The sequence below is a fragment of the Argentina anserina genome, chromosome 6 (assembly GCF_933775445.1).
Source record: "Argentina anserina chromosome 6, drPotAnse1.1, whole genome shotgun sequence".
NCBI lineage: Eukaryota > Viridiplantae > Streptophyta > Magnoliopsida > Rosales > Rosaceae > Argentina > Argentina anserina.
Window position 1 is genome coordinate 8,031,083 of NC_065877.1, and position 26,176 is coordinate 8,057,258.

Sequence of the window (26,176 nt, forward strand, 5' to 3'; positions counted from 1 at the left end):
TATAAACCTCCGCCTAAACTTTTTACTGCAGCTATTTCACCTATTTGACTACTTCTCTTATCAAAACTCCGAAGTATGAACTTGTCGTATCATTTGTCAATCAAACGCGTTAATAGTCAAATTCGTGGGTTCGTTTTAGATGACTCCAAGCTCTAAAGTCAATCCAAACTTCCAAAGCCTCGTTTCCCTATCTCACAAGCAACGGCATCCTTCTTCGATCCATTTCCCTCTATATATACTCCCAAGTCCCAACCTCACATCTCCAACATTCACCCTCATAACCCCAAATCTAACCACCAACCTAGCTACCACAGCCTACCATATATTCTCTAAGCTGAGAAAGTGAGAGTCTGTTATCTATTTACACTGAACTAAATCCAAAATGCCGACCAAAGGAATGAGGAGCCTACTCTTTCACCACAAGGCCCCGTCTTTCTCCGTACATTCTTCACCCTCAAGATCCTCCATTTCATTCCCCACACCTCGCCGTAACCCTAGCGCCGGTATTAGCTTCTCCGACGCAATGATCGATGAGATCATCGGAAACACAGCGGTTTTGGCAATCAAATGGGACCCGGAGGCCTCCGCATACGCCCAAGTAACTTCCATGTTCTACGAGAGCAAAACCGAAGCTCACCAGTTTATAAAATCAGTTAACGACCTCCAGAAGGTTATGCAGTTCTTGGTCGCCGAGGATCCTACCTCCGAGAAGCTCGTCCACGGCCACAGCCTCATGCAGATAGCCATGAAGCGGTTGCAGAAGGAGTTCTACCAGATTCTTTCAACAAATCGGGCTTATTTGGATCCGGAATCGGTCTCGACCCGGTCCAGGTCTTCCCGCGCTTCCGTCACCACTTCTGACGACGAAATCGACGACGGAGTTGTGACTGACGAAGATGTACGTTTTTCTGGAGAGTCTGTCTCCGAAGCTGAACAAGTCTCCTCGGTCGCCATGTCTGATCTAAAATTAATAGCTGAGTGCATGATCTCCTCCGGCTACGCCAAGGAGTGCGTTCACATTTACAAAATCATCAGGAAATCAATAATCGACGAAGGAATGTACAAGTTGGGAGTGGAGCGATTTGCCACTTCTAAGATCAATAAGATTAACAGGGACGTCCTCGATCTCAGAATCAAGAACTGGGTGACTGCGGTGAAGGTGGCTATGACGTCGCTCTTCAACGGAGAGAAGATCCTCTGCGACACTGTTTTCGTAGTCTCAAACTCAATCAGAGAGTCTTGCTTCACACACATTGCCAGAGAAGCAGCAACTCTTCTATTTGGGTTTCCTCAACACCTAGTCGCTAAGAGCAAGAATTTTTCTTCGGAGGAGAATATATTCCGACTGCTGGATATGTATACAGCCATATCAGAAAACTGGCCGGAAATAGAATCCATATTCTCTTTCGACTCCACCGCCACCGTGCGAACTCAAGCTTTCAACTCGCTGGTCAGAATAGGTGAGTCGGTTCGGTCAATGCTGTGTGATTTTGAAGCGTCAATTAATAAGGAATCGTCAAAAACACCCGCCGCAGGCGGTGGAGTGCATCCTTTGACTCAGCGCGTGATGAACTACCTTTCTATCCTCACCGATTACAGCAACATCTTGGCGGACATTTTCGTTGACTGCCCTCCACCGGCGAAGGGGCTGCTGCCGGAGTATGACATCCCCGACTCCAACGACTCTACAGCGCCGCCGATCTGTCATCACATTGCTTGGATCGTTCTCATTCTCATCTGCAAGCTCGACGGCAAAGCTAAGAATTACAAAGACGTCTCTGTCTCTTATCTCTTCCTAGCCAACAATCTCCAACACGTAATCTCGAAAGTCCGAACTTCCAATCTTCAGTACCTTCTCGGCGAGCAGTGGATCGCTAAATACGAGGCGAAGGTGCGACAGTTCGCCGTCAGCTACGAGCGGTTGGCCTGGGGGAAGGTGTTTTCCACCTTGCCGGAGAATCCAAGGGAGGAAGTTTCTCAGGACGAAGCGAGGTTGGTTTTCCGGAACTTCAACTTCAGCTTGGAGGAAGCTTATAAGAAACAAAAATCGAGTGTTGTACCGGACGAGAAACTCCGAGAGGAAATCAAAGTGACGCTGATAAAGAAGCTGGTTTCGGGTTACAAGGAGTTCCATGATACGCATAGGGTTTCTATTGGGAGTACTAGAAACCTGGCCTCGTGTGTCAGATTAACCCCTGAAGATGTTGAAACTTACTTGTCAGACTTGTTTTCCGGGACGATAGCCCCTGATAGTTCTTCGTCTCGTCGGCGATCTCACCGGTAACTGTTTTTTCCGGCCACTTTAGTCGCCGGTTTATTTTTTCAGATTGAAAGGCGGTGTATATATGTTGTGTGTAGAACATTTTGAATAAGTTAACTATGTAACGACTTTTTGAAACATAATTTAGTTTGTATTCGTACAATGACCCTCTGTTGTTTCTGTATATTCAATCATTGTGCTTCCCTGAGTCCCTGTGTTCATATCCACATTTCTCTTTCGTTCACATTGTTTTCATAACAATCTCACGTCATGCATGGATTGTTCTACATCGTTTTTAATCATGAACGCTAATTTTTCGACTTTGATGTTCTTGAGGACGGGAGAGTAAGAATTCAATTTCACTGATTCTTTTCGATTGAGGTAAATAAAGTTCCAACTTAATAGAAGTCTTTTGGATAAAGTGAATAGCTAAATTGAAGCTCATATGTAGGAGGAAAAAAAATCATCATTCTAACATTTGCTCGCATATTTGAACAGAAAGCAGGTACACGGGCTATACTTTACAGTAATAAAATGCTAAGAGAATGACATCTATAACTGTACAAAACTGATTGGAGTTGAAAGTTTTTTATAAAAACAATTCTGCGACTTCCAACTTGAATATATGTAATTCGATTTGATGGTGACCCCAAAAAGACCAAATGTTCTTTATGTACGGCGGTATTAATTAATACTGCACAGGGTGAAATGTAATCATCGATCTAATCTAAATCCTTCACATTATGTGACTAAATTACTGTACACGGTGCTCAAAGAAACTATATTAGCTGTGTAAATACGCGGCCTTACATTGCAGACCTTTTACAACTTTTCAACAGGTTCTTAATGTTAAAAAGAAAGGGAAGGGAATTGTAACACCTTTGTCAAAGGAGAGTTGGGTTGTTTATCTTGCCTTGTGATTCTCTTATTAGTTTTTCTTCTCTGTAGAAAAGTAATGGTCTTGGTGGCCGACAGATTCTATTTAAACCTCATTAGTTTTGTTCAGTAGCATCAAAAACTGAAACTACTAAAATTATTAGGACAATTTCAAAGACAGAACGGCAGATTTCTGATAAAGATGATTTATTCTTCATAAGCTATAACTATAAGGTTCGTTGTCTTCATCACCCTCACTCTGTGGCGGTCTTATCATTGCCAAATGCCAAGTCAACTTTTATTTTTTTTCGGATAGCAAATGCCAAGTCAATTAAGAACTGCTGCTCTTATATAGTAAAAGTAAACAGAAGTTTCTAGTCATGATTTGCAAAATGCAATCTTTTATTTCCAAAACTATATATGCAGTTTTCTTTACTTATTTCTTTGTCAACAAAAGTATATATAGAATCTTATACAGCACCATACATTTCCCAATACGATAAGAACTTCACATGCCTCAATTGACATTGTTATAGTCGTTGCATCATTATATCCTTGAATTCAGGGAAATTTTCCAAGATTATATGATCCAATCTATGACGAACACCAGTCCAAAAGGCAGCTCAAGGTTTAGTCTATTAATTAGAAATATCAGTAAGTGCACACCAGTAATTATTCAACTTTGTTATTGAGAAAAACATCACACACACAGGAAAGCCATCAGGTATTCTGGTATAGACTACAGAAAATGACAGTAGGACAGAATAACGAAGATCAAGTAAAATGTCGGTATCTAGTTTCTTTCAGTCTACTATGCTACTCTTGCCTGATCCGCGGGCTGAGGAACGGACTGCCATCCAGTGCAATGTGGCAGAACATGTTTCAGATCGTCCACCGGAGGTCCCGCTGTCCATGTCTGGTAGTGTTGGCTAGGATGAAACATGCAATTTTCACCACCCTCAGTGGCTAGTCCTGCTTTGGTTCCAGTTATGAACAAGTCACCTTCTGATTTAATGAAGCCAGTTGATGCCACCTCTTTGTCCGTTGCCTAAAGAAAAGCCATGACAGTGTCACAATTCATTCTTGTTATGGAAAATATTTTTTTTAATAGTAATATATGTTGGATGAACAAAGATTAGTCTCAGTTTCACATAGCGAATAAACAACGATATTTCCATCGTCAATAACTATCCAGTAGTAGGGTGACAAGAGTTAAAAAAATCTCATAGTCCGAGTTCATTTTCAAACAACACCGACATCTGGAATCTATCTCAAGAACAAAAGCAGGTCCAGAGAATTTAAGCATGAGATTACTCAAGGCGTATGCACTCTCCGTGATTATAGATAGTCTCTTGCATTTCATCTGTGTCTATCCTCATATGCCTTAATTAGTTAATTATATGCCTAGACTCATATATATGTTAGGCATGATAATATATATCAACATGTATAAAGTCCATACAGTCAAGAATATTTCCCTATAAATAATTCATCAAAGATCTCACTCTTCTCAGTTTGAGCTAACCTGTATTGTTTCCACCAAGCAGACTGTTTTTTTAACTGGTTAAAAATTAAGTTTCTCTATGATTATGAGCTAGGTAGATTTTGAAATGCCTCTTGAAGCAAGTTGAGGATAAATACTTCTTGCCTAGCTTGCATCATCAGAAGAGATGACTTAAAAGAGTTATCTGTAGAGCATTACTGGGATGATTAGACAGGGTAGGATATGATCGAAAAAGTCAATCTCCTATAACAAAGTGCCCTCCATATATGAGGTAATATACAACTCGTTTACAGATTATTTCCAGAACATTCTATACGTAAGACTGCAAAATCTATACACAAATATAAAAACAAAAATTACCACTGCAGAATTATACAAGTCAGACACCATAAAGAGTTAAAGACAGGGCATACCTTCTCTGTAAGGTACTTAAAGGCTATTTTCTTCTGTCCAGCTTCATATATATATTGCACTGCGAGTATATCTGGAGTGACAACATAATAATTAACATGTTTCCATAATATGATAGTAATATTTAGATAAATTAATACACCTGTGATTTGAGCTAATATCATTTATGCATTGACAATAGTATTTTCACCTGTGATTCTACACTGGCACAAACAGCATAAATTCCCCAGTTTCTGGTATAATTATTGTATGGACTTTGGCGAATCTAACACGAGGATGCCGTTGTCGGGTCCCATCAAAGAAACAGTGGTGAATTGTAACCCGGATGCATCTGTCATCGACATTAGAGGGGTCTGCACCGATCAGCATTGTCTTATCATGCTGTGAGAAATGACACCTGCGCATTGGTTAATAAACTTCAAATTCCACAAGAGTAAAAATGGCAAATATCTAACATGACTGTGATTCACCTGACCTCGAAATTGTAATATCCGTGCTGCATCTGGTGATATCTATAAGTCCATCCTCATAATCACGAAGGCTACACCGGTCTATCCAAATGTGCTTAGAGTTTGGTTTTATCTGAATGCCATCCACATCCGGGCCTCTACCACCTTCAAACTCTAAATTGCAAATGATCACATGCTCACATTCCTTCAGCCTCAACCCCTTCCCCGTAAACTTAATCCTCTGACCCCTGCCATCAATCGTCTTATGCGACGACAAATTCAAGTAAGAAGCCAGATGGAAAGTCCCCGAAATATCAAACACTATCCAAAGTGGCTCTTTCTTTCGACAGGCTTCCCTAAGTGACCCCGGACCATCATCTACAATCACAACCAAACACAAACACATCTATCTACGCTTCCAACACACATTAATTCATGTTTAAAGATTCAGACTTTGGTTCTATCATGCCCAAAATAACTACAAACTTGAGATCCCCAGTTCAATGGTAACATTTAGCTCAACAAACTTCACACAAGAAACTAACATATAGATTGCAGCAATGTCTTTCAGTTACCAAAAACACAAGACAAGCTCATGTACAAGTAAAATGCAGGAAGTAAAACTTGGGTGTTAAAGAATAGACACGTAAATGTACCAGCTAGAGTAGTGACGTGGTAAAGAGGACCGTGGAGGCCGCCGATGGCTAAGCGGCCGAAGCCTTCAGCTTGGGCAGCGAGGGCGCTAGTCAACATGGGAGTAAGGCAAGGCCACCGACATGATGGGCTTAGTTGAGCCGGGAATATGAGCTTGGCGATGATCGGTCGGACCATAAATAAAGAGTGGAGTGGCCGTTACGGGGTGGTTTGCGCCGTTACGGTGTTTGCGGTGGCCGTGGGAGTTTCCCATTTATGGCAATCAATAACAGAAAAAAAAAACGTCGCCTTCTGGAGAGAGAGAGAGAGTGGAAACTGACTGTTGAATGTGCTGTAGAGGAAAGATAGTGAGTCAGAGTGTGAGTTGATCGATCTTGCCGACATTATCTTCTTGTTCCTTGCGTTGGTTTTGATCTAAAAATCAAAGCTTGTTTTCTGTCGGAAGCTAGCATTACTTCTTTTCTTCGTGGGCTTATTTCATGGGTTTGAGCCCACATTACATGGGCCTAGCTTGTCGAAACCTCAAGAGCGCGCTTTTAGAGGGAAAATAACAGTTAGAGGCTGACGTGGGCAGCCTGGTCAGGTGACTGGTGGTGCGGGGGGTTCGAACCCGGTGGCGCCCCCAATAGCCGCGACTACTGCCATTAACTGCGACACCTCTCACTCAATCCCCAAAAGAAAAAAAAAGATAATCACCAACCCCCCCTAGCTTGAAAACTAATTTCGAAAAAAAAATCCAAATAAATTTTCCGGTCATTGGCCACCTGGCCACCCCCTTCCTCCTCCACCCTCAAAACATCATCAGCTCCGAACAAATTGACTTCCCCTCAATATTTCACCCTAATTATGAAATATTAATTATTTAGGGATCCAATTTTTCAACAATGCTGAATGTCCGTTTGGCCGCCGGACAAGATGCAGGTATGCATTTTGATTTCTCTCTTTTACATTGATCGGAAAAAGTGGATTCTCGTTTCTATAATTTTTTGATGGTTAAATTTATTGATGGACGATAATGATGTATTCAGGAAGAGGTGAGAGGGACCTGGAGAAGGGGCTGCTGGAGCCCTCGACGCCGGGGGCACGATCGGAGCCGCCGATGTCACCCCGCACATCGAAGGCGCTGCTTTTATCGAATTCCAGCAAGTCTCTGCTTGTTTCGAGTTCCAGCAAGTCCTTGATGGTTTCGAATTCCAGCAAGTCTCTTATGGTGTCGAATTCCGGCAAGTCTCTTATGGCGTCGAATTCCGGCAAGTCTCTTATGGCGTCGAATTCCGGCAAGCGGATGGATCAGGCGGGGAGGAAGAAGTACGTGAGGCAGGTCACCGGCAGGTTTAACGACACCGAGCTCCACCTGGCGGCGAAGCGGGGCGACGTGGCCGCCGTAAAGCATATTATCGGTGAAATTGATTCACAGATGATGGGAACGCTGAGTGGGGCGGAGTTTGATGCGGAGGTGGCTGAGATTAGGTCGGCGGTTGTTAATGAGGTCAATGAGTTGGGAGAGACGCCGCTTTTCGCCGCCGCCGAGAAGGGGTATCTTGGTGTGGTTAAGGAGCTCTTGCCTTATACCACCACCGAGGGGATTTACATGAAGAATCGGGTCGGCTACGATCCCTTGCACATTGCTGCTAGTCAAGGACACCATGGTAACCTTAACCTTCTATTCTCTTGATATTTCTTCATTTGTTGGTTTATGTATATCTATGTCCTAATCAAAAGTTTGAGATTAAAAACATTTGTTAATTACATATGCTTTGTAGACATGTAGTCATGTAGATAAAGTTCCTATCATTACATCATTTCTTAATTCCTTGTATGTCAAGGAGAATGACAAGCAGAGTAGCTCATTCCTTGTATGATCTAATTGTGAATGTAATGATACATACATACTAGCTTCCTTTGTGCAGCCATTGTCCAGGTCTTGTTAGACCATGAACCAGGGCTTACCAAAACACTTGGCCCGTCGAATGCAACAGCTCTTGTGTCTGCAGCTACAAGAGGGCATATAGAAGTGATTAAGGTGTTATTGTCTCAAGATCATACCTTGCTAGAAATTTCAAAATCCAACGGGAAAAATGCATTGCATTTTGCGGCACGGCAGGGCCATGTTGATATTGTGAAAGCTTTGCTTGACAAGGATCCGCAATTAGTAAGAAGAACTGACAAGAAAGGACAGACTGCTTTGCATATGGCCGTAAAAGGTCATAGCTGGGAGGTGGTGAAGTTGCTTGTTAATGCAGATTCAGCTCTTGTCATGCTTCCAGACAAGTTTGGCAATTTAGCATTACATGTGGCCACGAGGAAGAAGCGAACGGAGGTATGTACTTCCATTACTGGATATTCAGAATGTTTAAGGCTTTTTTTGCAGTATTCTTGGTAAAAGGGGCACCCTTTTCAGCCTGTCCCTTTTTTTTTGGAAGAAATTCAGCTTGTCTCTTCAAATGCATTGTTCACTGAGTAACTTCTATCGGGGTGAATATTTTTAGCAATTTATATATCATTACGCTTGCAGATAGTAAATGAGTTGTTAGCATTTCCCGATACAAATGTGAATGCTTTAACAAGAGATCAGAAAACATCCCTTGATATAGCTGAAGCGCTTCCTCTGTCTGAAGAATCCACGGCAATTAAAGAAAGCCTAACGCAGTATGGTGGTCTCCGAGCCCAGGAACTTAACCAGCCAAGGGATGAACTTAAAAACACTGTGTCAGCTATAAAAAAGGATGTCCAAACTCAGCTTGAACAAGCACGCAAAACTAGTAAGAGCGTTACTGGAATTGCCAAAGAGATCCGTAAGCTACAAAGAGAAGCAGTAAACACTGCAGCTAACTCAGTGACCTTGGTTGCATCACTCATCGCAACATTAGCATTTGCAGCTATATTTACTGTTCCTGGTGGTGATTTAGATAGTGGGTTGGCTGTGACGGTTGGAACTACACCGTTCAAGATGTTTTATTTCTGTAATGCTATTTCACTCTTTGTAGCATTATCTGTTGTCGTAGTACAGATCACCCTTGTTCGTGGCGAGACGAAGACTGAGAGGAGGGTTACTCAAGTGATTAATAAGGCAATGTGGTTGGCCTCTATGACAACTACAGTAGCCTTCATTTCTTCATCATATATAGTGGTCGGTAGACGTAATCGGTGGGCTGCAATCGTTGTCACAGTTATAGGAGGGTTTATAATTTCAGCCGTTCTTGGTATCATGACATATTTTGTGATTAAGTCCAAAAAGATCCAAAGAGTGAGAAAGAGAGAGAAGCTACTTACAAGGACTGGATCCGCCTTGTTCACAGATGACTCTGGTTCAGAAGTGAATCGTGTTTTTGCCCTTTAATGGAATTGTGCTTTCAAACTAGCCTATGGTTCAATGTTTGACCTTTTATACATGAAGAAGAAAACCAAAATGGCAGCAGTTGGGTTATTTGACGTTCATAACTAATGAGTGACCATCGTAAAACTATAACATCAATGGCTTGTCTTTCGACCGGAATTCATGTGCGTCTCATGGGTCATATAATTTTGGAAGCTGATGGCGACCTCACATCTTCAAAGGGAGCAAGCGTGAAATATTATCTGTATATTGTATGGTAAATGCTCAGTAGCACACTTGATTTGTAACCTATATAGGTTATATTGCTGGTGAATGGTTATTTCTATACAAATTTGATAATAGATAGTGTCTTGTTGATTAGTTAGTTGATCACAATTTTGATGTGACTTAACTCGACACATTTGACTGACAAAAGAGAATGTAACTGATGAGTGAAATCTGAAGAACTGTGTTTTGTATACACTGACTTTGCTCCATGCACGTCTCTGGTACAGTCTTTTCCACTTCTATCTAATTTTTCTGGTATTCTCTATATCCCAAAGATGCTATATTGTACTGTTAGTATTGGTCACCACCGTAAACTTTACTTCCGGGGTTTAAAACACCATGGTGTGATTGCTGAGGTTCTTGTTCATGCAGATGAGGTGGCAATAACTCTCTCTCTCTCTCTCTCTGTTGAAGTTTGTATTTCTCTTAACAGTACTAACGTTTGTATGATTCAATAGAAACATAGGGAAACTAAAGAGTACTACCTGGCGCCTGGACAATGTAAGCCTCAGGCTCTTCAGCTCAGAATGTGTGCATCCAATTGTCCTAGGAGATTAGTTGGATTCAGTCACAGTAATGATCATTTCATTTGTACTTCCTGGGATGCTTGTACATGTTAAAGATTAGCATGCTAATGTGAAACAACATAGCACACTAATAAAGAAGTCACAAGCACAATAGCACACAATCTTTGACATACAAGACTACAAATCTTTACCATTGACAAAACTATCAATGTGTTAAATGCATCAATAAATTCTCAATTGTATATTGGTAGAATAGTTGTACTATCATCTCTATATAAGAGCATCACAATAAGTTTGTAATAGATATTTGAATATCAAGTATATACACCAATTCTGGTTTTAATCTCTCTTGATTTTATCTAGTTTAACTTGGTATCAGAATAAAGATCTGAGAGGACTTTGTCTCTTAGTCTTTTTTTTTTAATTTCCTGGAGTTTGAGAAATCCAGTCATTAGAATTCATCATCATCACCTGTTGGAATCCATCAACGTCGTATTCTAATACTAGAATGATGGTCATCTCTCTCGAGTCCGTAGCGCATCTCCAGCACCTAGTCCCTCCTCCACCGGCGTCTCAAGCCTGGCTTCTTCAGTCCTGCGTCACTCCATTTACAAATCCGGTGTCATCTTCAACAATCCGACCTGCGTCGGTCACTCATCCTTAACCTAACATCGCTCTGCTATCAATCCGACGTCATTTGCAAACCGACCCACTTTGACCATAAAGTGCAGGAAAAGTACGTAGACTCGTAGAGTATATGCTAGATTGTTTCTGCTAATGTTGCAAATAAACCGGCAATGTAGGTGCACCCAAGACAGAGAAGATCCACTGACAGTGCAAATACACCGGCAGCGAAGGTGCACCCAAGGCAGAGAAGATCCACCGACAGTGCAAATACACCTGAGGTTGATTCTTATTTTTAGTTTTATTTCCACTGCATAACTACTCATTTACTTATTATTTTACGATGGGCGATGAAATTGAAAACTCTAAAGCCCATGAGGTCTAGAAGTTTGAAGTATTTGTCAATAATTCTGAAAGTAGTTCCTTTGGGAGAGCCAAACACAATTGAACCAATTTCCGTAAATGGAAGAGAATCATGACAGCTCATCTCCGGGAATGCATAAGATGAGGTATGTAACTGGGATAATTAAAGCCCCTAGTGAAGGTGATGTTGATGCCTACACTAAGTGGGAAGATAATGATAGTCTTTTAATGTCAGTCTTGTATAAAGCCATGAATGATGAGATAGTAGACCTTGTGGAGCAATGTGATACTGCACGAGCAATCTGGAAGACATTAGAAGACCTATACACTAATGAGTCTGATTTCATACAAGTTCATGAGTTAATGTGCACAGCTTCAGAAATGCAACAAAATGGGCAGCCAATGGTGCAGTATTTCACCAAATTGAAAAATATTTGGGCTGAGATTGATATGAAGCGTCCTTGCAAGATCAATAATCAGTAAGATATTGTTTGGTACCAGAAAGAAAAGGAGCTTGAGCGAGTTCACTATTTCCTGAGAGGTCTTGATGCAAAGCATAACAGTGTTAAAGGAGAGCTACTCAGAGTGACAGAACCTCCTAGCCTGACTACAACTTTCACATAAATCTGTAAGGATGAGTCTCAACAAGAAAGTCTCAACAAAACACAAGTTGAAGTTTCTAGTCTTACTATTCAAGAGAGATCTCCAAAACCACTTCTTCAACAATCAAATTCAGTTCCAATTCATCAGCAATGACCACCACTGGCTTTGGGAATCGTCCCCGTCCTTATTGATTTTACTATGATGATTCAGGCCATTTTCGAGAGACTTGTTAGAGGCTGCACCTGCATCTTAAACCAAAGAAGCATGGTTATCATCCTAAGGCGAAAAGCATATGTTCAGTTGGCCCAAGAACTAGATTTCTATGGTGTAACCGGTAAGGATCATCATATAGTAGGTGAAGCTACTCCTACATCCTCTATAGCTGGTCGTGGTAAGATTAGTATGACTTTAAATATTTCTAACTTTGTTGGTTCTCATACATGGATTATTGATTATGGTGCTTCAGATTATATGACTTATGATAAATCTTATTTTGCTAAATTATCTCCTCCATCAGTATCCTATGTTACTAATACCAATGGTGAGGCCTTTCCAGTTTTAGAAAAAAGGTCAATCTGTGTCACTCCCACAATAGAGCTTCTTAATATGTTATATTTGTCGGACTGGTCTCATCGTTTGATATCTGTTCCGTAGTTGAATACTGAATCTAAATGCCCTGTGACCTTTTATCCCATATATGTGATCTTTCAGGATCTTCTCACCATGGAGTTAATTGGTCGGGGGTATCTGAGGGACAAGTTGTTCCATCTGGATCAAACATACGCATGAGAGAAACTAGGAGCACAGTCTCGTGCTGTCATGACATTGACATCTGATAAGCTAAGTGAAGTTTGGTTATAGCATCGTCGTTTAGGGCATCCATGCCTATTTTGTTTATTAGTGTGGATGAGTCAGTTTTACGTTGTGAAATATGTGTTTTGAAAAAAAACCATCGTTCTACTTACTCTCCTAGTATTTCCAATAAAAGTGTCATTCCTTTTGAGTTTATTTACTCTGATGTTTGGGGACCGTCTAGAGAACCTACTGTGTCGGGTATGAGATATTTTGTGTTGTTTATTGATGATTGTACGAGATTGTCATGGGTTGTCCTTAAAACTAAAGATGAAGTTTTTTCAGCTTTTCTTGCTTTCCGTACTCTTGTTCAAACACAGTATAATAGTACAAAGTTCTTCGTTCAGACAACGGGAGAGAATATGTTAATCTTGTTTTCCAAAAGTTTTTTTAAATCTCATGGGATAATTCATCAAACGACATGTCCACAAACACCTGAACAAAACGGATTGTCAAAGAGGAAAAATCGTCATTTGCTTGATATGGCTCGCTCTTTTCTCTTTAGTGCTCATATGCCTAAATATCTTTGGGGCAATGATGTCTTAGCCTCTTCCCACCTCATCAATCGTCTTCCGTCTAGTGTCCTGTCAGGAAAAATTCCCTTTGAGGTACTTGTATCCCATTCCTTATCTTCATTTCACAATATTCATGCACATGTCTTTGGTTATGTTGCTTTTGTTCATGTACCTAAAAATCAAAGATCTAAGTTGGATGCTCAGGCACTCAAATGTGTGTTTGTTGGATATGGAGGACATCAAAAAGGGTACAAGTGTTATTATCCTCCTACTATAAAGTACTATGTCACTATGAATGTTACTTTCTTTGAGGATATGAGCTATTTTACCTCTTATGATACAACTCTTCAGGGGAAACATTCATATTTCGAAGAGTAGTATCATGAAGAGGGGGAGGAAGTAGAAGAAGTCATTCAGGAGAGTGAAACTTTGACGAATCCAGTTGAAATTATTAACTTATCAACTCTCAAAAGAACATTCGGATTGCGAGCCTCTAAACATCCAGGTACCAGAACTGGCCCCTCATGTCATCACTCCTACCCTTTACTCACATCTCCTTGGTTTCGAAGATCATACTCAAGAGGTTAGTCTGTCTACTGATATCAATAGTAGTGAGTCTAACACTGGTCAATATGTGTTACCAAATATGTCTACTCATGGTCAGTCAGCTAAAAGATATGAACCTACTCTACAAGCAAAATCTAAGTATCCCATAGCCAATTATATATCCACTAGAAGATTATCCAAGTCATATGAATCATTTGTGAATCAAAATATCTACTATATCAGTACCTAACAAAGTGCAAGATGCATTGGATGACCCAAAATGGAGGAAAGCAATGGAGGAAGAGATGGAAGCGTTGTAGAAGAACAATACATGGGAACTTGTTCCTTCACCAGATGAAAAGAATGATGTATGTTGTCGCTGGGTGTTTATAGTAAAACATAATGCCGATAGATCAGTGAGCCGGTATAAAGCACGACTTGTAACAAAGGGGTTCACTCAGACATATGGTATAGACTATGATGAGACATTTTCTCCCGTTGCTAAAACTAATACTATTCAGGTCCTGCTCTCATTAGCTGCAAGTTCAAACTGGCCACTTAGGCAATTTAATGTCAAGAATGCATTTCTTCATGGAGAGTTAACCGAGGAGGTATACATGAGTTTTCCACCTGGATTTGTAGCTGCATCACCTAGTAACTTTGTGTGCAAATTAAGAAAATCACTATATGGCCTTAAACAATCACCTTGTGCTTGGTTTGGAAAATTCTCACACTTCATGCGCAAGGTTGGTTACAAGTAGAGTAATTCAGACCATACTTTGTTTATCAAACATCAACAAGGAAAAATTACAACATTGATTATCTATGTTGATGATATGGTAATAACTGGCGATGACACTGTGGAGATTGATAGATTACAGAGACAGTTAGCCTCTGAGTTTGAGATGAAGGACTTGGGTGAATTAAGGTACTTTTTAGGCATTGAGGTAGCCAGAGGAAGTGAAGGGATCTACTTGTGTCAGAGAAAGTACATCATCGATCTACTAGCAAAAACATGCACGTTAGATTGCACACATGTACACACTCCTATTGAGCAAAATCATCATTTAGCAGAATATCCATATCAAATACATACTGATCGAGCTCGTTATTAGAGACTAGTTGGGCGATTGATTTACTTGACTCATACTAGACCAGATGTTGCATATGCAGTAAGTGTGGTAAGTCAATTCATGCATAATCCGAGTGAGGATCACATGAATGGTGTTGTGAGAAATTTAAGGTACTTGAAGTCAGCTCTGGGAAGAGTAGTTGTGTTTTCTAAACACAACAATATTTTTGAAGTATGTGGCTTCACATATGTAGATTTGGCTGGAAATATCACAGACAAACGGTCAACATCAGGTTACTTCACATTTGTGGGAGGAAATTTAGTTACATGGAAGAGTAAGAAACAAACAGTTGTAGCACGATCTAGTGTGGAAGCTGAGTACAAATGTATGACTCATGGTGTGTGAGTTACTATAGCTCAGATCATGTTACTTGATTTGGGTGTCAAATTAAAAAGTACCATGAAACTGTACTGTGACAACCGAGCAACAATTGATATCTCACAAAATCTAGTACAACATGATCGCACTAAAATGTAGAGGTTGATCGTCACTTCTTAAAAGAAAAGCTAGATGTCAATCTCATCAACTTTCATTTTATTCCCACACAAGAGCAGCTGCCAGCTATATTAACAAAAGATGTTTCCATAAAAGATTTTTATGATTCACTTAGCAAGTTGGACATGATTGATGTGTATGCGCCAACTTGAGGGGGAGTGTTAAAGATAAGCATGCTAATGTGAAACAACATAGCACACCAACAAAGAAGTCACACCAACAATATCACACAATCTTTGACATACAAACATACAAACCTACAAATTTTGACCATTGACAAAACTATCAATGTGTTCAATGCATCAATAAATTTTAATTTGTATATTAGTAAAATAGTTGTACTATCATCTCTATATAAGAGCATCACCATAAATTTATAATAGATATTTAAATATCAAGTATATACACTAATTCTGGTTTTAATCTCTCTTGATTTCATCTAATTTAACTATACATTGCGCATTTTTCACCTTTCTGAATTATCAGGACAAATCATGATCGCTTTGGTCCGGCAAATCTGGTGGATGGTGATCTGAGTAGCTCAAGTGGCATATTTTTCACACATGCACTATGGAAGCACTACTGCACTAAGACCTTCCACTTATCTGTTGGCAGAAGATGGAATTCAAGGTTAGACTTATAAAATGCTTTTCAAAATCCATAACCAGACTTTGTTCTAGTTCTTCCATTAATGGGCAGAAATTATTCGATTGAGTTTCTTTAGTTGCACATGTTTTATGAAAGATCTAATGTACCAACACAACGTACAATGCAGCTGTTGATGTTCAGAAATCCATAGCATGGAAGACAAAAGCCATTGTATTTTCGAGTCATTTTCATCTGATTAAGATTGTGTTGGGTGTGCTGACAGCAAGAGAATATTGGGTGCTACCTTATTGCTAGCCTCAATGTTCCATCTGCTTGAAATTATTGTGCTTAATTTTCTCAGAAGTCAATTTTGGGTCTTGGATCTGCTACTACAAGACCCAGGTGCTGCACATGGGGTGGTCCACAGTGATCCATCCGTGTGTTAACTATAACATTTAACTAGTGAGCCACTTGATCCATCTCGGAAATGATTATTCAGTTAAAAAATGTTGGGTAGTTAGTTAAGGCAAATGTATAATGTATTTTATGCAAGTTTATTTATCTCGAAATGCTCTAGAAATGGCTCTATACAGTGATAGACTACTCAGGACTTGATCTTGAGCTAGTTTATAAAAAAACAAATAGTTGGTCTATTGCTGTATGAACTTAGACAACTTAGTATCTTATTGATGCATTCATACATTAATGTACTGTAGATTTCACAAACACGTTCTAGCAAATATTGATGAATATTTATGTGGCATATTTGTTTTCTTGGACAGATTGTGAAGTATCTTCTCTTAAATGGTTGGATAAAGAAGAAGCATATGGGCCGCCTAGCATCTTCATTCTTGACCGATCATGCAAGAAGAGAAGGCGTGTAGTAACACTGTTTGAGGATGATGCGATCGTTTTTGGCACAATATATGACTTGCGAGTACTAGAGGCTAAAACGTAACGTGGTTTTGGATTTCTGGGAACCCAAGTGGTCGTGACTCGTGAGGTTCCATCTTTCCTCCCCTAATCTGCCGTCTTGACCTATCTGATGCCTCAGTCAATGCTTTTATATTTAATTCTAATCAACCCATGATTTGTCTTTATACAACCATCATTATTGATACTAGGCCACAATTAGTGCATCGCCGGATAATCCAATTTTAAATTTATTTATTATTTTGGTGATTTAGACAGGGAGAGAGATGAGAGGGCAGATGACTTAGGACCTTTCTAACATTGTAGACGAGAATGCATTTGGTTCTCATAATACTTAGGCTTTAGTGGTAACAGTGTCAACATTCATGGTAAAATTTCACACAGTATAATCACATTATAAATTATATTGCCTATACATGTGATTTGATAATAGCTGGTCCATCATTGTTTGGTTTTGAACAATATCATTTGATCAATAGGCATAAGACAGTAAGCAGTAATAGTATTTCACTGAAACCAGATTTGCTAAGTTTCTATAATGCCTATACATGTGATTTGATAACAGTTGATTCATCATTGTTTGGTTTTGAAGGTTTAAACTTGTGAACTTGTTATGGCTGAAAGTGTTGGTACTAGTTCTTCAAGAGCTTCTAATGCAACCGGTTCTATTCTAATGACCACTACGTCTACCCCTTCACAAGAAAATTCAGAATCATTATGGAGACCGACTTCGAGTGATGTTGGTTAGGAGTATGGGTATTGTGAGGATCTTACTAAGAGGAATGTGGTTACTTGCACATTGTGTCACACGAGAGTTAGTACTTGTGGAATAACTCGATTGAAAGAGCACATAGCCGGTATAAAAGGTAATGTTGCCCCATGTAAGAAAGCAAATGATGAAGCCAAAGCCAAGTGTAAAAAAGCTCTCTTGGAAGGGAAAGAAAAGAAAAATTCTTTGAATGTCCATGATATAAGAGTGAGGGAAGATGTGCACTTGACATCCCAAGAAGAGGAAGAGGAAGAGGAAGAGGAAGAAGAAGATAATGGTAATGGTGGTGGTGATGAGGAGGAGGAGGAGGAGGTCCAAATTACCGGAGCAAAAAAAAGGAAAAATATTAGAGGGCCTATGGATAGATTTGCATCTTCTATTCATCCTCCAACTGATGTAGGCAAAAAAAGAAAACAACAAGTTATCAATGACGCATTTGGTAAAGAAAGAACACAAAGTGTGCATGGATATTTGACACGATGGGTGTATGAGAATATTATTCCTTTTCATGCTCTTGACAATGATAATTTTAAAAGATTTTGTGAAGTGGTCGGACAATATGGTCCGGGCTACAAACCTCCAAGCCAATATAAATTAAGAGAAGCATTGTTGAACAAAGAAGTGAGAGAACAAAGAATGCACTTAAGAATCAAGAATATGAGTGGGCTAAGACCTGCTGCTCAATCATATCATATGCTTGGAGTGATGGAAAAAGAAGAAGTATCATGAATTTATGTGTGAATTGTAAAGATGACACACTATTTTGTCTATTTATGTATTTTCATTGTCAAAACATCTAAATATTTTTATTTTCCAAAATTTATTTATTACAACCCCGGAATATATTAATATTAACTAAAACTTAGCAAATCCGATATATTTCCGATATATTATTTTTCTCTATACAACCCCGATAACCGATATTTTAGACCCTCGATTATAATGCTTATGAGTTGAGCTGTAAATGTCTATTTATCATACAGGGATGACATGGTTATACGTAGCTATTGGTTGGCAAAATTAGCATCCCTAGCAAGTTACACTTTGGTTTGCACGGAAGAACTACTCTGGTACATTAATTTCCATTTTGAGATACTGACGTGGGGGGATCAGGAGTTATTGTCCAAAACTTGTAAAGACCTGAATTTGAGGAGAGGATGATAAAACCATTAAAACGAGTGAAATCATTTTTGCAAGGAAGCTGGTTGTTATAGATCAGTGCGCAGTAAACCCATCTCTTCTTCTTCTTCTTCTTCATCATCATCTTCTTCTAGTGCCCTGTCACCATCATCTTTTGCAAAGTGTCCTCCACTGGTTCACTGAGCTTTACCCCATTTCACACACTGTTTCATTCGACTTTCTCTCTGCTCTCTCAAGTGTCTCGGTTTGTTTATCTCAGTTTCTAAGTTGGGGGGCAAGCAACAAGTTTCTTCCTTTTGAACCCACAAGCTCAAAGATCAGTAAGTAGTTCATCCCATGTTGCAAATTTAGTTTCTTGTTTGTTAGTTTAGTTAGTTTATCAATTTGGGTTTTGTAGTTTTGTTCTTAGTGCCCCCAACTATATGGTTTTATTGGGTGGGTGCACATGAGTTTCAAATAGTAAACGCGGTTTCAACTTTGTTTAGCTTCACATCTTTTGTTGCTTTCTCTATGCACTCTTGCATTGAGTAGTAGTACGCTGATTGATGATGAATATAAGAATGCTGTACTATAAATATTATGAGAGACAAGGAGAGAGTTAGGCGGTTTTTGGCTATTATTTTAATAATGGAATTATTTTGTTTTTGGGGTGCAGAAGATGTCAGACTGTGTGTAATGGGAATAAAGGAATCAAACCTCCAGATTTCCCACGTGCAAATTCATGGAGTCATCTGAATAATCTTATCCTCATCAATCACAGAGTGATTGTCTGGTGTGCTCTTTGCTTGACTTTGATTGAGGCCTCCGTGGTGAAAAGGGGAAATATTGGTTGAATGTTTGGGAGGAATTTGGATTTTGAACTTTTTGGAAATTTTCGTTTCAACTATGGAAGCACCTGTGAGGCAGCAAAGCTTCTGCGAGAAGAAGATGACGAAGCAGTTGACAGGGAAGCGAGAAGACGGCCCCTTGCATTTGGCAGCCAGAGCAGGAAATTTGGGATCGGTATTAGAAATCATCTCAAATTGTGAGGAGGCAGAGTTGAATGAAATGTTGATGAAGCAGAATCACTCTGGTGAAACTGCCTTGTATGTGGCGGCCGAGTGTGGCTATGTTGATTTGGTGAAGGAAATGATGAAGTACTGTGATGCTGGTGTAGCTAGTATCAAAGCTAGAAATGGGTGTGATGCATTTCACATTGCTTCCAAGCAAGGCCACTTGGGTAAGTATCTGGATGTTTCAATGTTTGGTTACTTATTTTTTGTGATATGCTTGCTTGCGTAGTATGTAACCTTGTTCTTATCTCAATATGATGTTAAGCTATTCAGATGATTGCATAAAGTTTATAACAGCATCCTTTCTTATGTGATTTATGTAGAAATCTGAACAAATTTGGTAAACCTTGATTGAAAATGGAAATCATCTAATAGCATGTGTTCTGTTGCGGTGTTTCAGAGGTACTGAAGGTTCTCATGGAGGCAATACCAGAACTTTCAATGACTGTTGATCAAACAAACACCACAGCACTGCACACAGCAGCTGCGCTGGGTCACATTGATGTAGTAAATTTCCTTTTGGGGAATAATTGCAGGTTGGTGTCCATAGCGCGAAGCAATGCGAAAACTGCCTATCATTCTGCAGCAAGAAATGGGCATTTAGACGTTATCCAGGCGCTCTTGAGAAAAGAACCTGAAATTGCAACAAGAAAGGATAAGAAGGGGCAGACAGCTCTCCATATGGCGGTTAAGGGACAGAATGGTGAGCTGGTGGATGAGCTAGTAAAAGCGGATCCTTCTATGATAAACATGATGGATAACAAGGGTAACACTGCCTTGCATATAGCAACCAGGAAGGGTCGAGCTCAGGTACTGATAGTTGGTTTATGATTTCTAGAAAATTGAAATAAATGTTTCTTACTGTATCTTATATGTATAAGAATGATCACATCTCATGATATCGAAATAACAAATTCTAGCGTTATACTTTTGCAGATTGTTCAGCAGCTGTTGGGTTATAATGGGATCGCCACAACAATCATTAACAAGTCTGGTGAAACTGTTCTTGATACTGCTCAGAAGAATGGGCAATCTGTGATTGCTGCCATTCTAGAACAGCAAGGCATTCAAAGTGCTAAATCCATGAGACCACCATCCATGATGGCAAACCGAGAGCTCAAACAAACTGTCAGTGACATTAAACATGAGGTGCATGACCAGATCAAGCAAACACGACATACACGAAAGCAAGTGCATGGTATGGTAAAACGGCTGAACAAAATGCACTCGGATGGGCTTAACAATGCAATAACCTCCACCACAGTTGTGGCTGTCCTCATTGCCACTGTTGCCTTTGCTGCAATTTTCACAGTCCCAGGCCAATACCCCAATGACCAGGATAAACTTCCACCTGGATATTCTCCTGGAGAAGCAAACATAGCCCCAAAAGCCGAGTTCATAGTCTTCTTCGTCTTTGATTCTTTTGCACTCTTCATATCATTGGCTGTAGTGGTTGTTCAAACTTCTATTGTTGTTATAGAGAGGAAGCAAAAAGAACAACTGATGTCAATTATAAACAAGCTGATGTGGATGGCCTGTGTGATGGTTTCGGTTGCATTTCTTGCACTGTCTTATGTTATCGTCGGACAGAAAGAGAAATGGTTGGCAGTTGGAGTAACAGGTATAGGTACAGTGATTATGGGAATGACACTGGGAACAATGTGTTATTGGATGGTAGTGCAGAGACTTGAGGCTTCAAAACTTCGTAGCAGCACCCGAAGATCATCACTGAGCACTAGGTCACACTCACATTCCGGGTCATTCTCAGTGATGTCAGATTCTGAGCTTATCAACACCGAGTTTAAGAAGAAGAAAGTGTATGCAATTTGATACAGCTCATGTTATGACATATATCTTTCGATTAGTACAGTTACAAGTAGCACTTGATCGTTGTACTTAACAAGGACAACAACCAGTACATATAACAGCAGAGACTGGAAATGATCTGTATATTGATGAAGGAGAAAAACTTGGTACCCTAGTTTGGGTTTTCAGTGTATATGTTGTGACTTCATTTAATAACTATGGCATACCCTCCAGAGTCCAGAGTAGCTCCTCAAATTCCAATATCATTCTGGACTGTCTTAGTCCAATCCCATCCAATCCTGCGCAACAAACGTGCCCTATGCTGAACTCTTTAGAAGAGAAAAGTATATGCCTTTCCACTTTAAAATTGGAGGGAACAAAATTGTTTTTGATGATGTGCACAGGAGTCTGTTTGGCCCTTTCTCTCAAAAAGAGGCCTACAAGATAACAAGGAGAAACAATTTTGCCTCTATTTAATCTTGTTCTGATTTTATAGATGACCATGTGAAAACCTTCAGTCTGGAAATAGATATCACTGCAAGTAATGAAAATAATGTTGCTGCCTTGAATCTCTCTGACTGACACTACCACATGCATACATGCTCCACCTCATATACATTCATATGCAAACACTCCTATATAGTTAAAAAATTATGGGCGGAATGGGTGATTCATTGGAAGCAAATTTGATATAGTTTTTTTTTTTTCAGACTATTGGTGAAATTTAAGTTAGCATCTGATTTTCAGTCCTATTTTTTTTGTCAGACAGAGGGTTTAGAGATCATCACAGTTCAAACCTTCTAAAATCCAAGTTTAAACGCATTTGAATGATTTACAGCTGTATTAAATTCACACAACAGAATTGTAATTGATTCTCTTTTCTCTTTTGCAGGTTAGATAAGTGAAGGTAATAGTGAAGCATATCACTTCATAGGAAGAAAATCTATTTTCAAGTAAATACTGTAAATTACTTCTGTGATCCCATGAGTTCTCATTCATTCAAGATAAAAAGGAATAATTGATAATAAAAAAAGATAAAAAGGAATAAAGAAATCTTCTCCTAAAATCAATATGTACTTTCCTAACCACAACAAGTTTCGGTCCTCTATTGGTACTAATCACATATCCAACATTGATCTTGTGTCTCTATTGCCACTCATCACATATTGGTCTTAAAGTATCCAATGTCCAAACTGATGAACCAGAATATTTCTATCAAGACCATATATTAATTATAACTATGATTAAACCTTCTTTATCTGGGTTTGGTTGACATGCTGGTCTGAACTTCATATAATTAGGATTAACAGCCTTCTTTACTTATAATCAATTAATCACATACCCTGCGTAAACCCTGCTGGGAAAATGATCATATTGGTAATCTGTTTTGCCTATCAATTATATTATGTTTTATTTTGTAGTGTATCATTTTTTTTATTTTTTATTTTGTAGTTATACTATGTGATGTAGGTAAATTTTCATTTGCAGTACTGGATGGACATATAAGGCTTTGTTATTCTTCTTGGGATAGACAAAAATGTTGATGGTAACTAATGGTGGCAATCTAGTTGTTTATATTGTATGCAACTCCTAATGCTCAACAAATGTGTTATCAACATCATTTTTATCAGTTACTCCAGTCAAAAGTCTAGCAGACACATTTTCACAAGAGGAATGCTTTGTCACAATCAAAAAGAACATCTATGGAATGCTATATTGTTCTTGGTCTGAAAGGATACCGTTTTCAAATCTCTCTTTAATAATAATTTTGGTGTCACATTGCTGTTACGTGCGTTCTTTTGTTTTGATTTCTAATGCGTGGAATAGTCTCTGGAATCTGGATGCTCTGTAGAGGTAGAAAGGGTACATATTTTGACCCCAATTATTTTTCATTGCAGTTAAACTAAGCATAATAATTCTGACAGTTTTACATCTTTTTGCTAAGATACAAATTGGGTAATATGATTGGAACTTTTCATTGTTGATTATGAGGTCCATCAGTATTTGGGAAATTCATGACTTTCATGGCAGAAAAAGATATATGGATGACTTTCATGCTGCAGTGACTAAAAGTCTAGAAAAATTTCAGCCACAGTTCTTCTGGGTACAAGTAAAACTAAAAGAATGATGATGATGGAAGACATAAAGCCTGGTTCCTTCCTTGAGAATCTAGTTTGGAAATGAAACATAGATTCAAAGCAGCTAGTGTGGACAAAGACCTAGCTTGCAAGATGGTTTTCCAGTATCCAATCTCCACCAGAAAGTTTTGCTCACATTGCAGAAAAGGTTTCCGTAACTTGAGTGCATGTACTATTTTGTTGATAATAGACTTCACTTTCTCTTTTACCTTTAGCAAAAGAGATTGTCAGCAGAAACTCATACTACTTCCATAATGTTATTGTGTTATTAACAAAATTTCAAGTAACATGCTTAAGACATCTGAGAGTGTAGTAGTTATTATTGCGGAATCAAAGGCAAAAACTTTGACAATCTTAAGACACCTTGGTAAATGTTTGGCTCACTGAATAATAGCAACAGTGTACTATACTAATTAACCAGTAAAAATAATCAAACCAAACACTGTTTGATTGAAACTCAATAGCTACAAAACTCAGACTTTCTGATTTGAACTGTAAATCCTCCAATGATTGAAGATTTTAGTCTAACAGTGCTTTCCTGTACATCATACTTCACTAAATGAAGTCCAAATTTAAAACAAAAGCAAGAAAAATGGTAGTGGGAACCATCTCAAATCCTCAATCCTATAATGCAATCATGTGTGTCTCTCTCATGGCTTTGGATGTGGCATTGGGAATTTCCTGGTGTCTCTTGATTCCAACAAACTGTCTCTTCACACCCACCTGTGACTGTTTACAGTGAGCAATGGCTCCTTCAATTGAGCTCTCGATTTCAGAATTTGCACTGATGCTCCTCTTCAGCAGTTGTAAATCTGAGAAGCCACTAAATGAAAAGGAGGAAGATGAAGAAGAAGACACAGAGGAAGTTGTTGATGAGCACATTGAATGTTGTTGAAATGCCCCAGAAAATGACTTCCTGTGACTAATGTTAGCATTTTCCTCTGCCATTTCTTTCTCAATGCTCTTCATGAGAGTAGTACTTGAAATCCGATATCTTCCATTGTCAATTTTCCCAAAAGGGTTCTTCTTTGCCATCTTCCTGTACTTGTTTAAGCAATCCTTGTTAACTTTTGAGACATTTTCTTGTTCTGCATTGCTTGCTAACTTGGTTGAGGGGTACTCATCATCTGCACAAGTGGACTTACTAAACAAGGACTTAACATATGCCCTTGAAGCCTTGAGCTTTTGACTCAAAATGGACTGCTTTATTTGCTTAAGCTTCTTGGACCAATTAGATTTTTTTGAAGCATCATCACCAATGAAAACACTCATTTCTTCCGTCCATTCAGAGACATAATCATCAGGGTTTAGCTCACTACTGACCCTGCAAGACTCTGAGGGTGAGATATTGCAGGACCTATCCAATGGGGTACTTGTGTTAGTGCAGGGAGCTGTTCTAGAGCCTTTGATGAAGGGAAGAGTGAAGCTTTGTTCAATGGCTTGTTGGGTTTTGTTATCAAGTTTGGTAGTGTTTGAGGTTTGAAGGATGGTTTGGACCATTTGCAAGCGAGGTGGGAGATGAAGAGGAAGGAGTGTTCCTTTGTAAAAGAGCTCATCAGCTGGAGAAGTAGTGGACTGTTTGTCATGGTCAGGAGCTGAGGACATTTGGAACTCAAACTCTCTAGTTTGTGGTGGACTGGAGCTAATGGAATAACAGAAGAAGTTTGAGGAAGATGAACTTACTTCCATTTCTATGTAGTCTTCATCTGATGTTTGAATATTACTTGAAGCTTGCAATTGGTTTCTAGCCATTCTCATGTGAAGCCTGCTCTCCCTGCTCGCCCTTCTCTCTCAGCTCTCTCGCTCTCTTCCTCTTTGTGTATCTTTGATAATGTGAAGATGCTTATGGGGAGAAGAGCTTGGTGAGGCAGAGCACCTTTAAAGCAAAGATGTTTTCTAGTTTGAATTATTAATATAGAAGCAAAATTTCTCTGATTTTTTTCTTTGCAATATTGTCTACTACTTCCAAGGACTAGCATACAGAAAGTAAAACTTTTCTCCATGCTGTAAAAGCTACAAAATTTAGAGTTCATTCATTTTTCCTTTTCAAATTAGGTATCAAAAACTGTATACCACATAGAATCTAGCTTGATTATCATTCATCCCTAAACCCAAAACAACAATGTGGACTTACACATTAGTCAGGTCTTATATGAAGTTGCTTACATTGAGTTCAAAGTTCAAATCATCCAATCAAATAATGGGTGACATGTTGAACAGTCCCATCTATGTGACCTATTATTCTCCATCCACTCTTATCAACTATCAAGTACCATGAACTTGGATCTTTAGAAAGTCTGAACAGAAGGCTTTAGACTCTCTTCCACTAATTAC

The 26,176-nt window shown here is 39.2% G+C and overlaps 4 protein-coding genes and 1 pseudogene across 4 annotated transcripts; 3 read left to right on the forward strand and 2 right to left on the reverse strand.

Annotated features, from left to right (window-relative positions):
* The first annotated feature begins 280 nt into the window (after positions 1 to 280).
* LOC126799213 (exocyst complex component EXO70H1-like) lies at positions 281 to 2,491 on the forward strand. Its single transcript, XM_050526368.1, has one exon. It carries the CDS (start codon positions 383 to 385, stop codon positions 2,282 to 2,284), a length of 1,902 nt encoding a protein of 633 aa, XP_050382325.1. The 5' UTR covers positions 281 to 382; the 3' UTR covers positions 2,285 to 2,491.
* Positions 2,492 to 3,868: 1,377 nt separating this feature from the next.
* Positions 3,869 to 6,444, reverse strand: LOC126799415 (probable pectate lyase 4; annotated as a pseudogene).
* A 594-nt stretch (positions 6,445 to 7,038) lies between these two features.
* Positions 7,039 to 9,494, forward strand: LOC126799849 (ankyrin repeat-containing protein ITN1-like). Its single transcript, XM_050527112.1, has 4 exons — positions 7,039 to 7,075; positions 7,183 to 7,803; positions 8,065 to 8,474; positions 8,670 to 9,494. The coding sequence occupies exons 1-4, from the start codon at positions 7,039 to 7,041 to the stop codon at positions 9,492 to 9,494; spliced, it is 1,893 nt and encodes a 630-aa protein (XP_050383069.1).
* A 9,309-nt stretch (positions 9,495 to 18,803) lies between these two features.
* Positions 18,804 to 21,897, forward strand: LOC126797930 (ankyrin repeat-containing protein At5g02620-like). The gene is made up of 4 exons (XM_050524701.1): positions 18,804 to 19,166; positions 19,502 to 20,065; positions 20,299 to 20,708; positions 20,835 to 21,897. Exons 2-4 carry the CDS (start codon positions 19,732 to 19,734, stop codon positions 21,726 to 21,728), a joined length of 1,638 nt encoding a protein of 545 aa, XP_050380658.1. The 5' UTR covers positions 18,804 to 19,166; positions 19,502 to 19,731; the 3' UTR covers positions 21,729 to 21,897.
* Positions 21,898 to 24,318: 2,421 nt separating this feature from the next.
* Positions 24,319 to 25,600, reverse strand: LOC126799907 (probable membrane-associated kinase regulator 4). The gene has a single exon (XM_050527168.1). The coding sequence runs from the start codon at positions 25,598 to 25,600 to the stop codon at positions 24,467 to 24,469; it is 1,134 nt and encodes a 377-aa protein (XP_050383125.1). The 3' UTR covers positions 24,319 to 24,466.
* Positions 25,601 to 26,176: the final 576 nt, after the last annotated feature.

Bases quoted from the DNA above. Each gene is read 5' to 3' on its own strand.
- LOC126799907 (XM_050527168.1), bottom strand. From the start codon at position 25,600: ATGAGAATGGCTAGAAACCAATTGCAAGCTTCAAGTAATATTCAAACA.
- LOC126799849 (XM_050527112.1), top strand. From the start codon at position 7,039: ATGCTGAATGTCCGTTTGGCCGCCGGACAAGATGCAG. The intron at 7,076-7,182 runs GTATGCATTTTG...TGATGTATTCAG, and splicing joins GGCCGCCGGACAAGATGCAG to GAAGAGGTGAGAGGGACCTG. The intron at 8,475-8,669 runs GTATGTACTTCC...TTACGCTTGCAG, and splicing joins CGAGGAAGAAGCGAACGGAG to ATAGTAAATGAGTTGTTAGC.
- LOC126797930 (XM_050524701.1), top strand. From the start codon at position 19,732: ATGGAAGCACCTGTGAGGCAGCAAAGCTTCTGCGAGAAGAAGATGACG. The intron at 20,066-20,298 runs GTAAGTATCTGG...GCGGTGTTTCAG, and splicing joins TTCCAAGCAAGGCCACTTGG to AGGTACTGAAGGTTCTCATG. The intron at 20,709-20,834 runs GTACTGATAGTT...ATACTTTTGCAG, and splicing joins CCAGGAAGGGTCGAGCTCAG to ATTGTTCAGCAGCTGTTGGG.
- LOC126799213 (XM_050526368.1), top strand. From the start codon at position 383: ATGCCGACCAAAGGAATGAGGAGCCTACTCTTTCACCACAAGGCCCCG.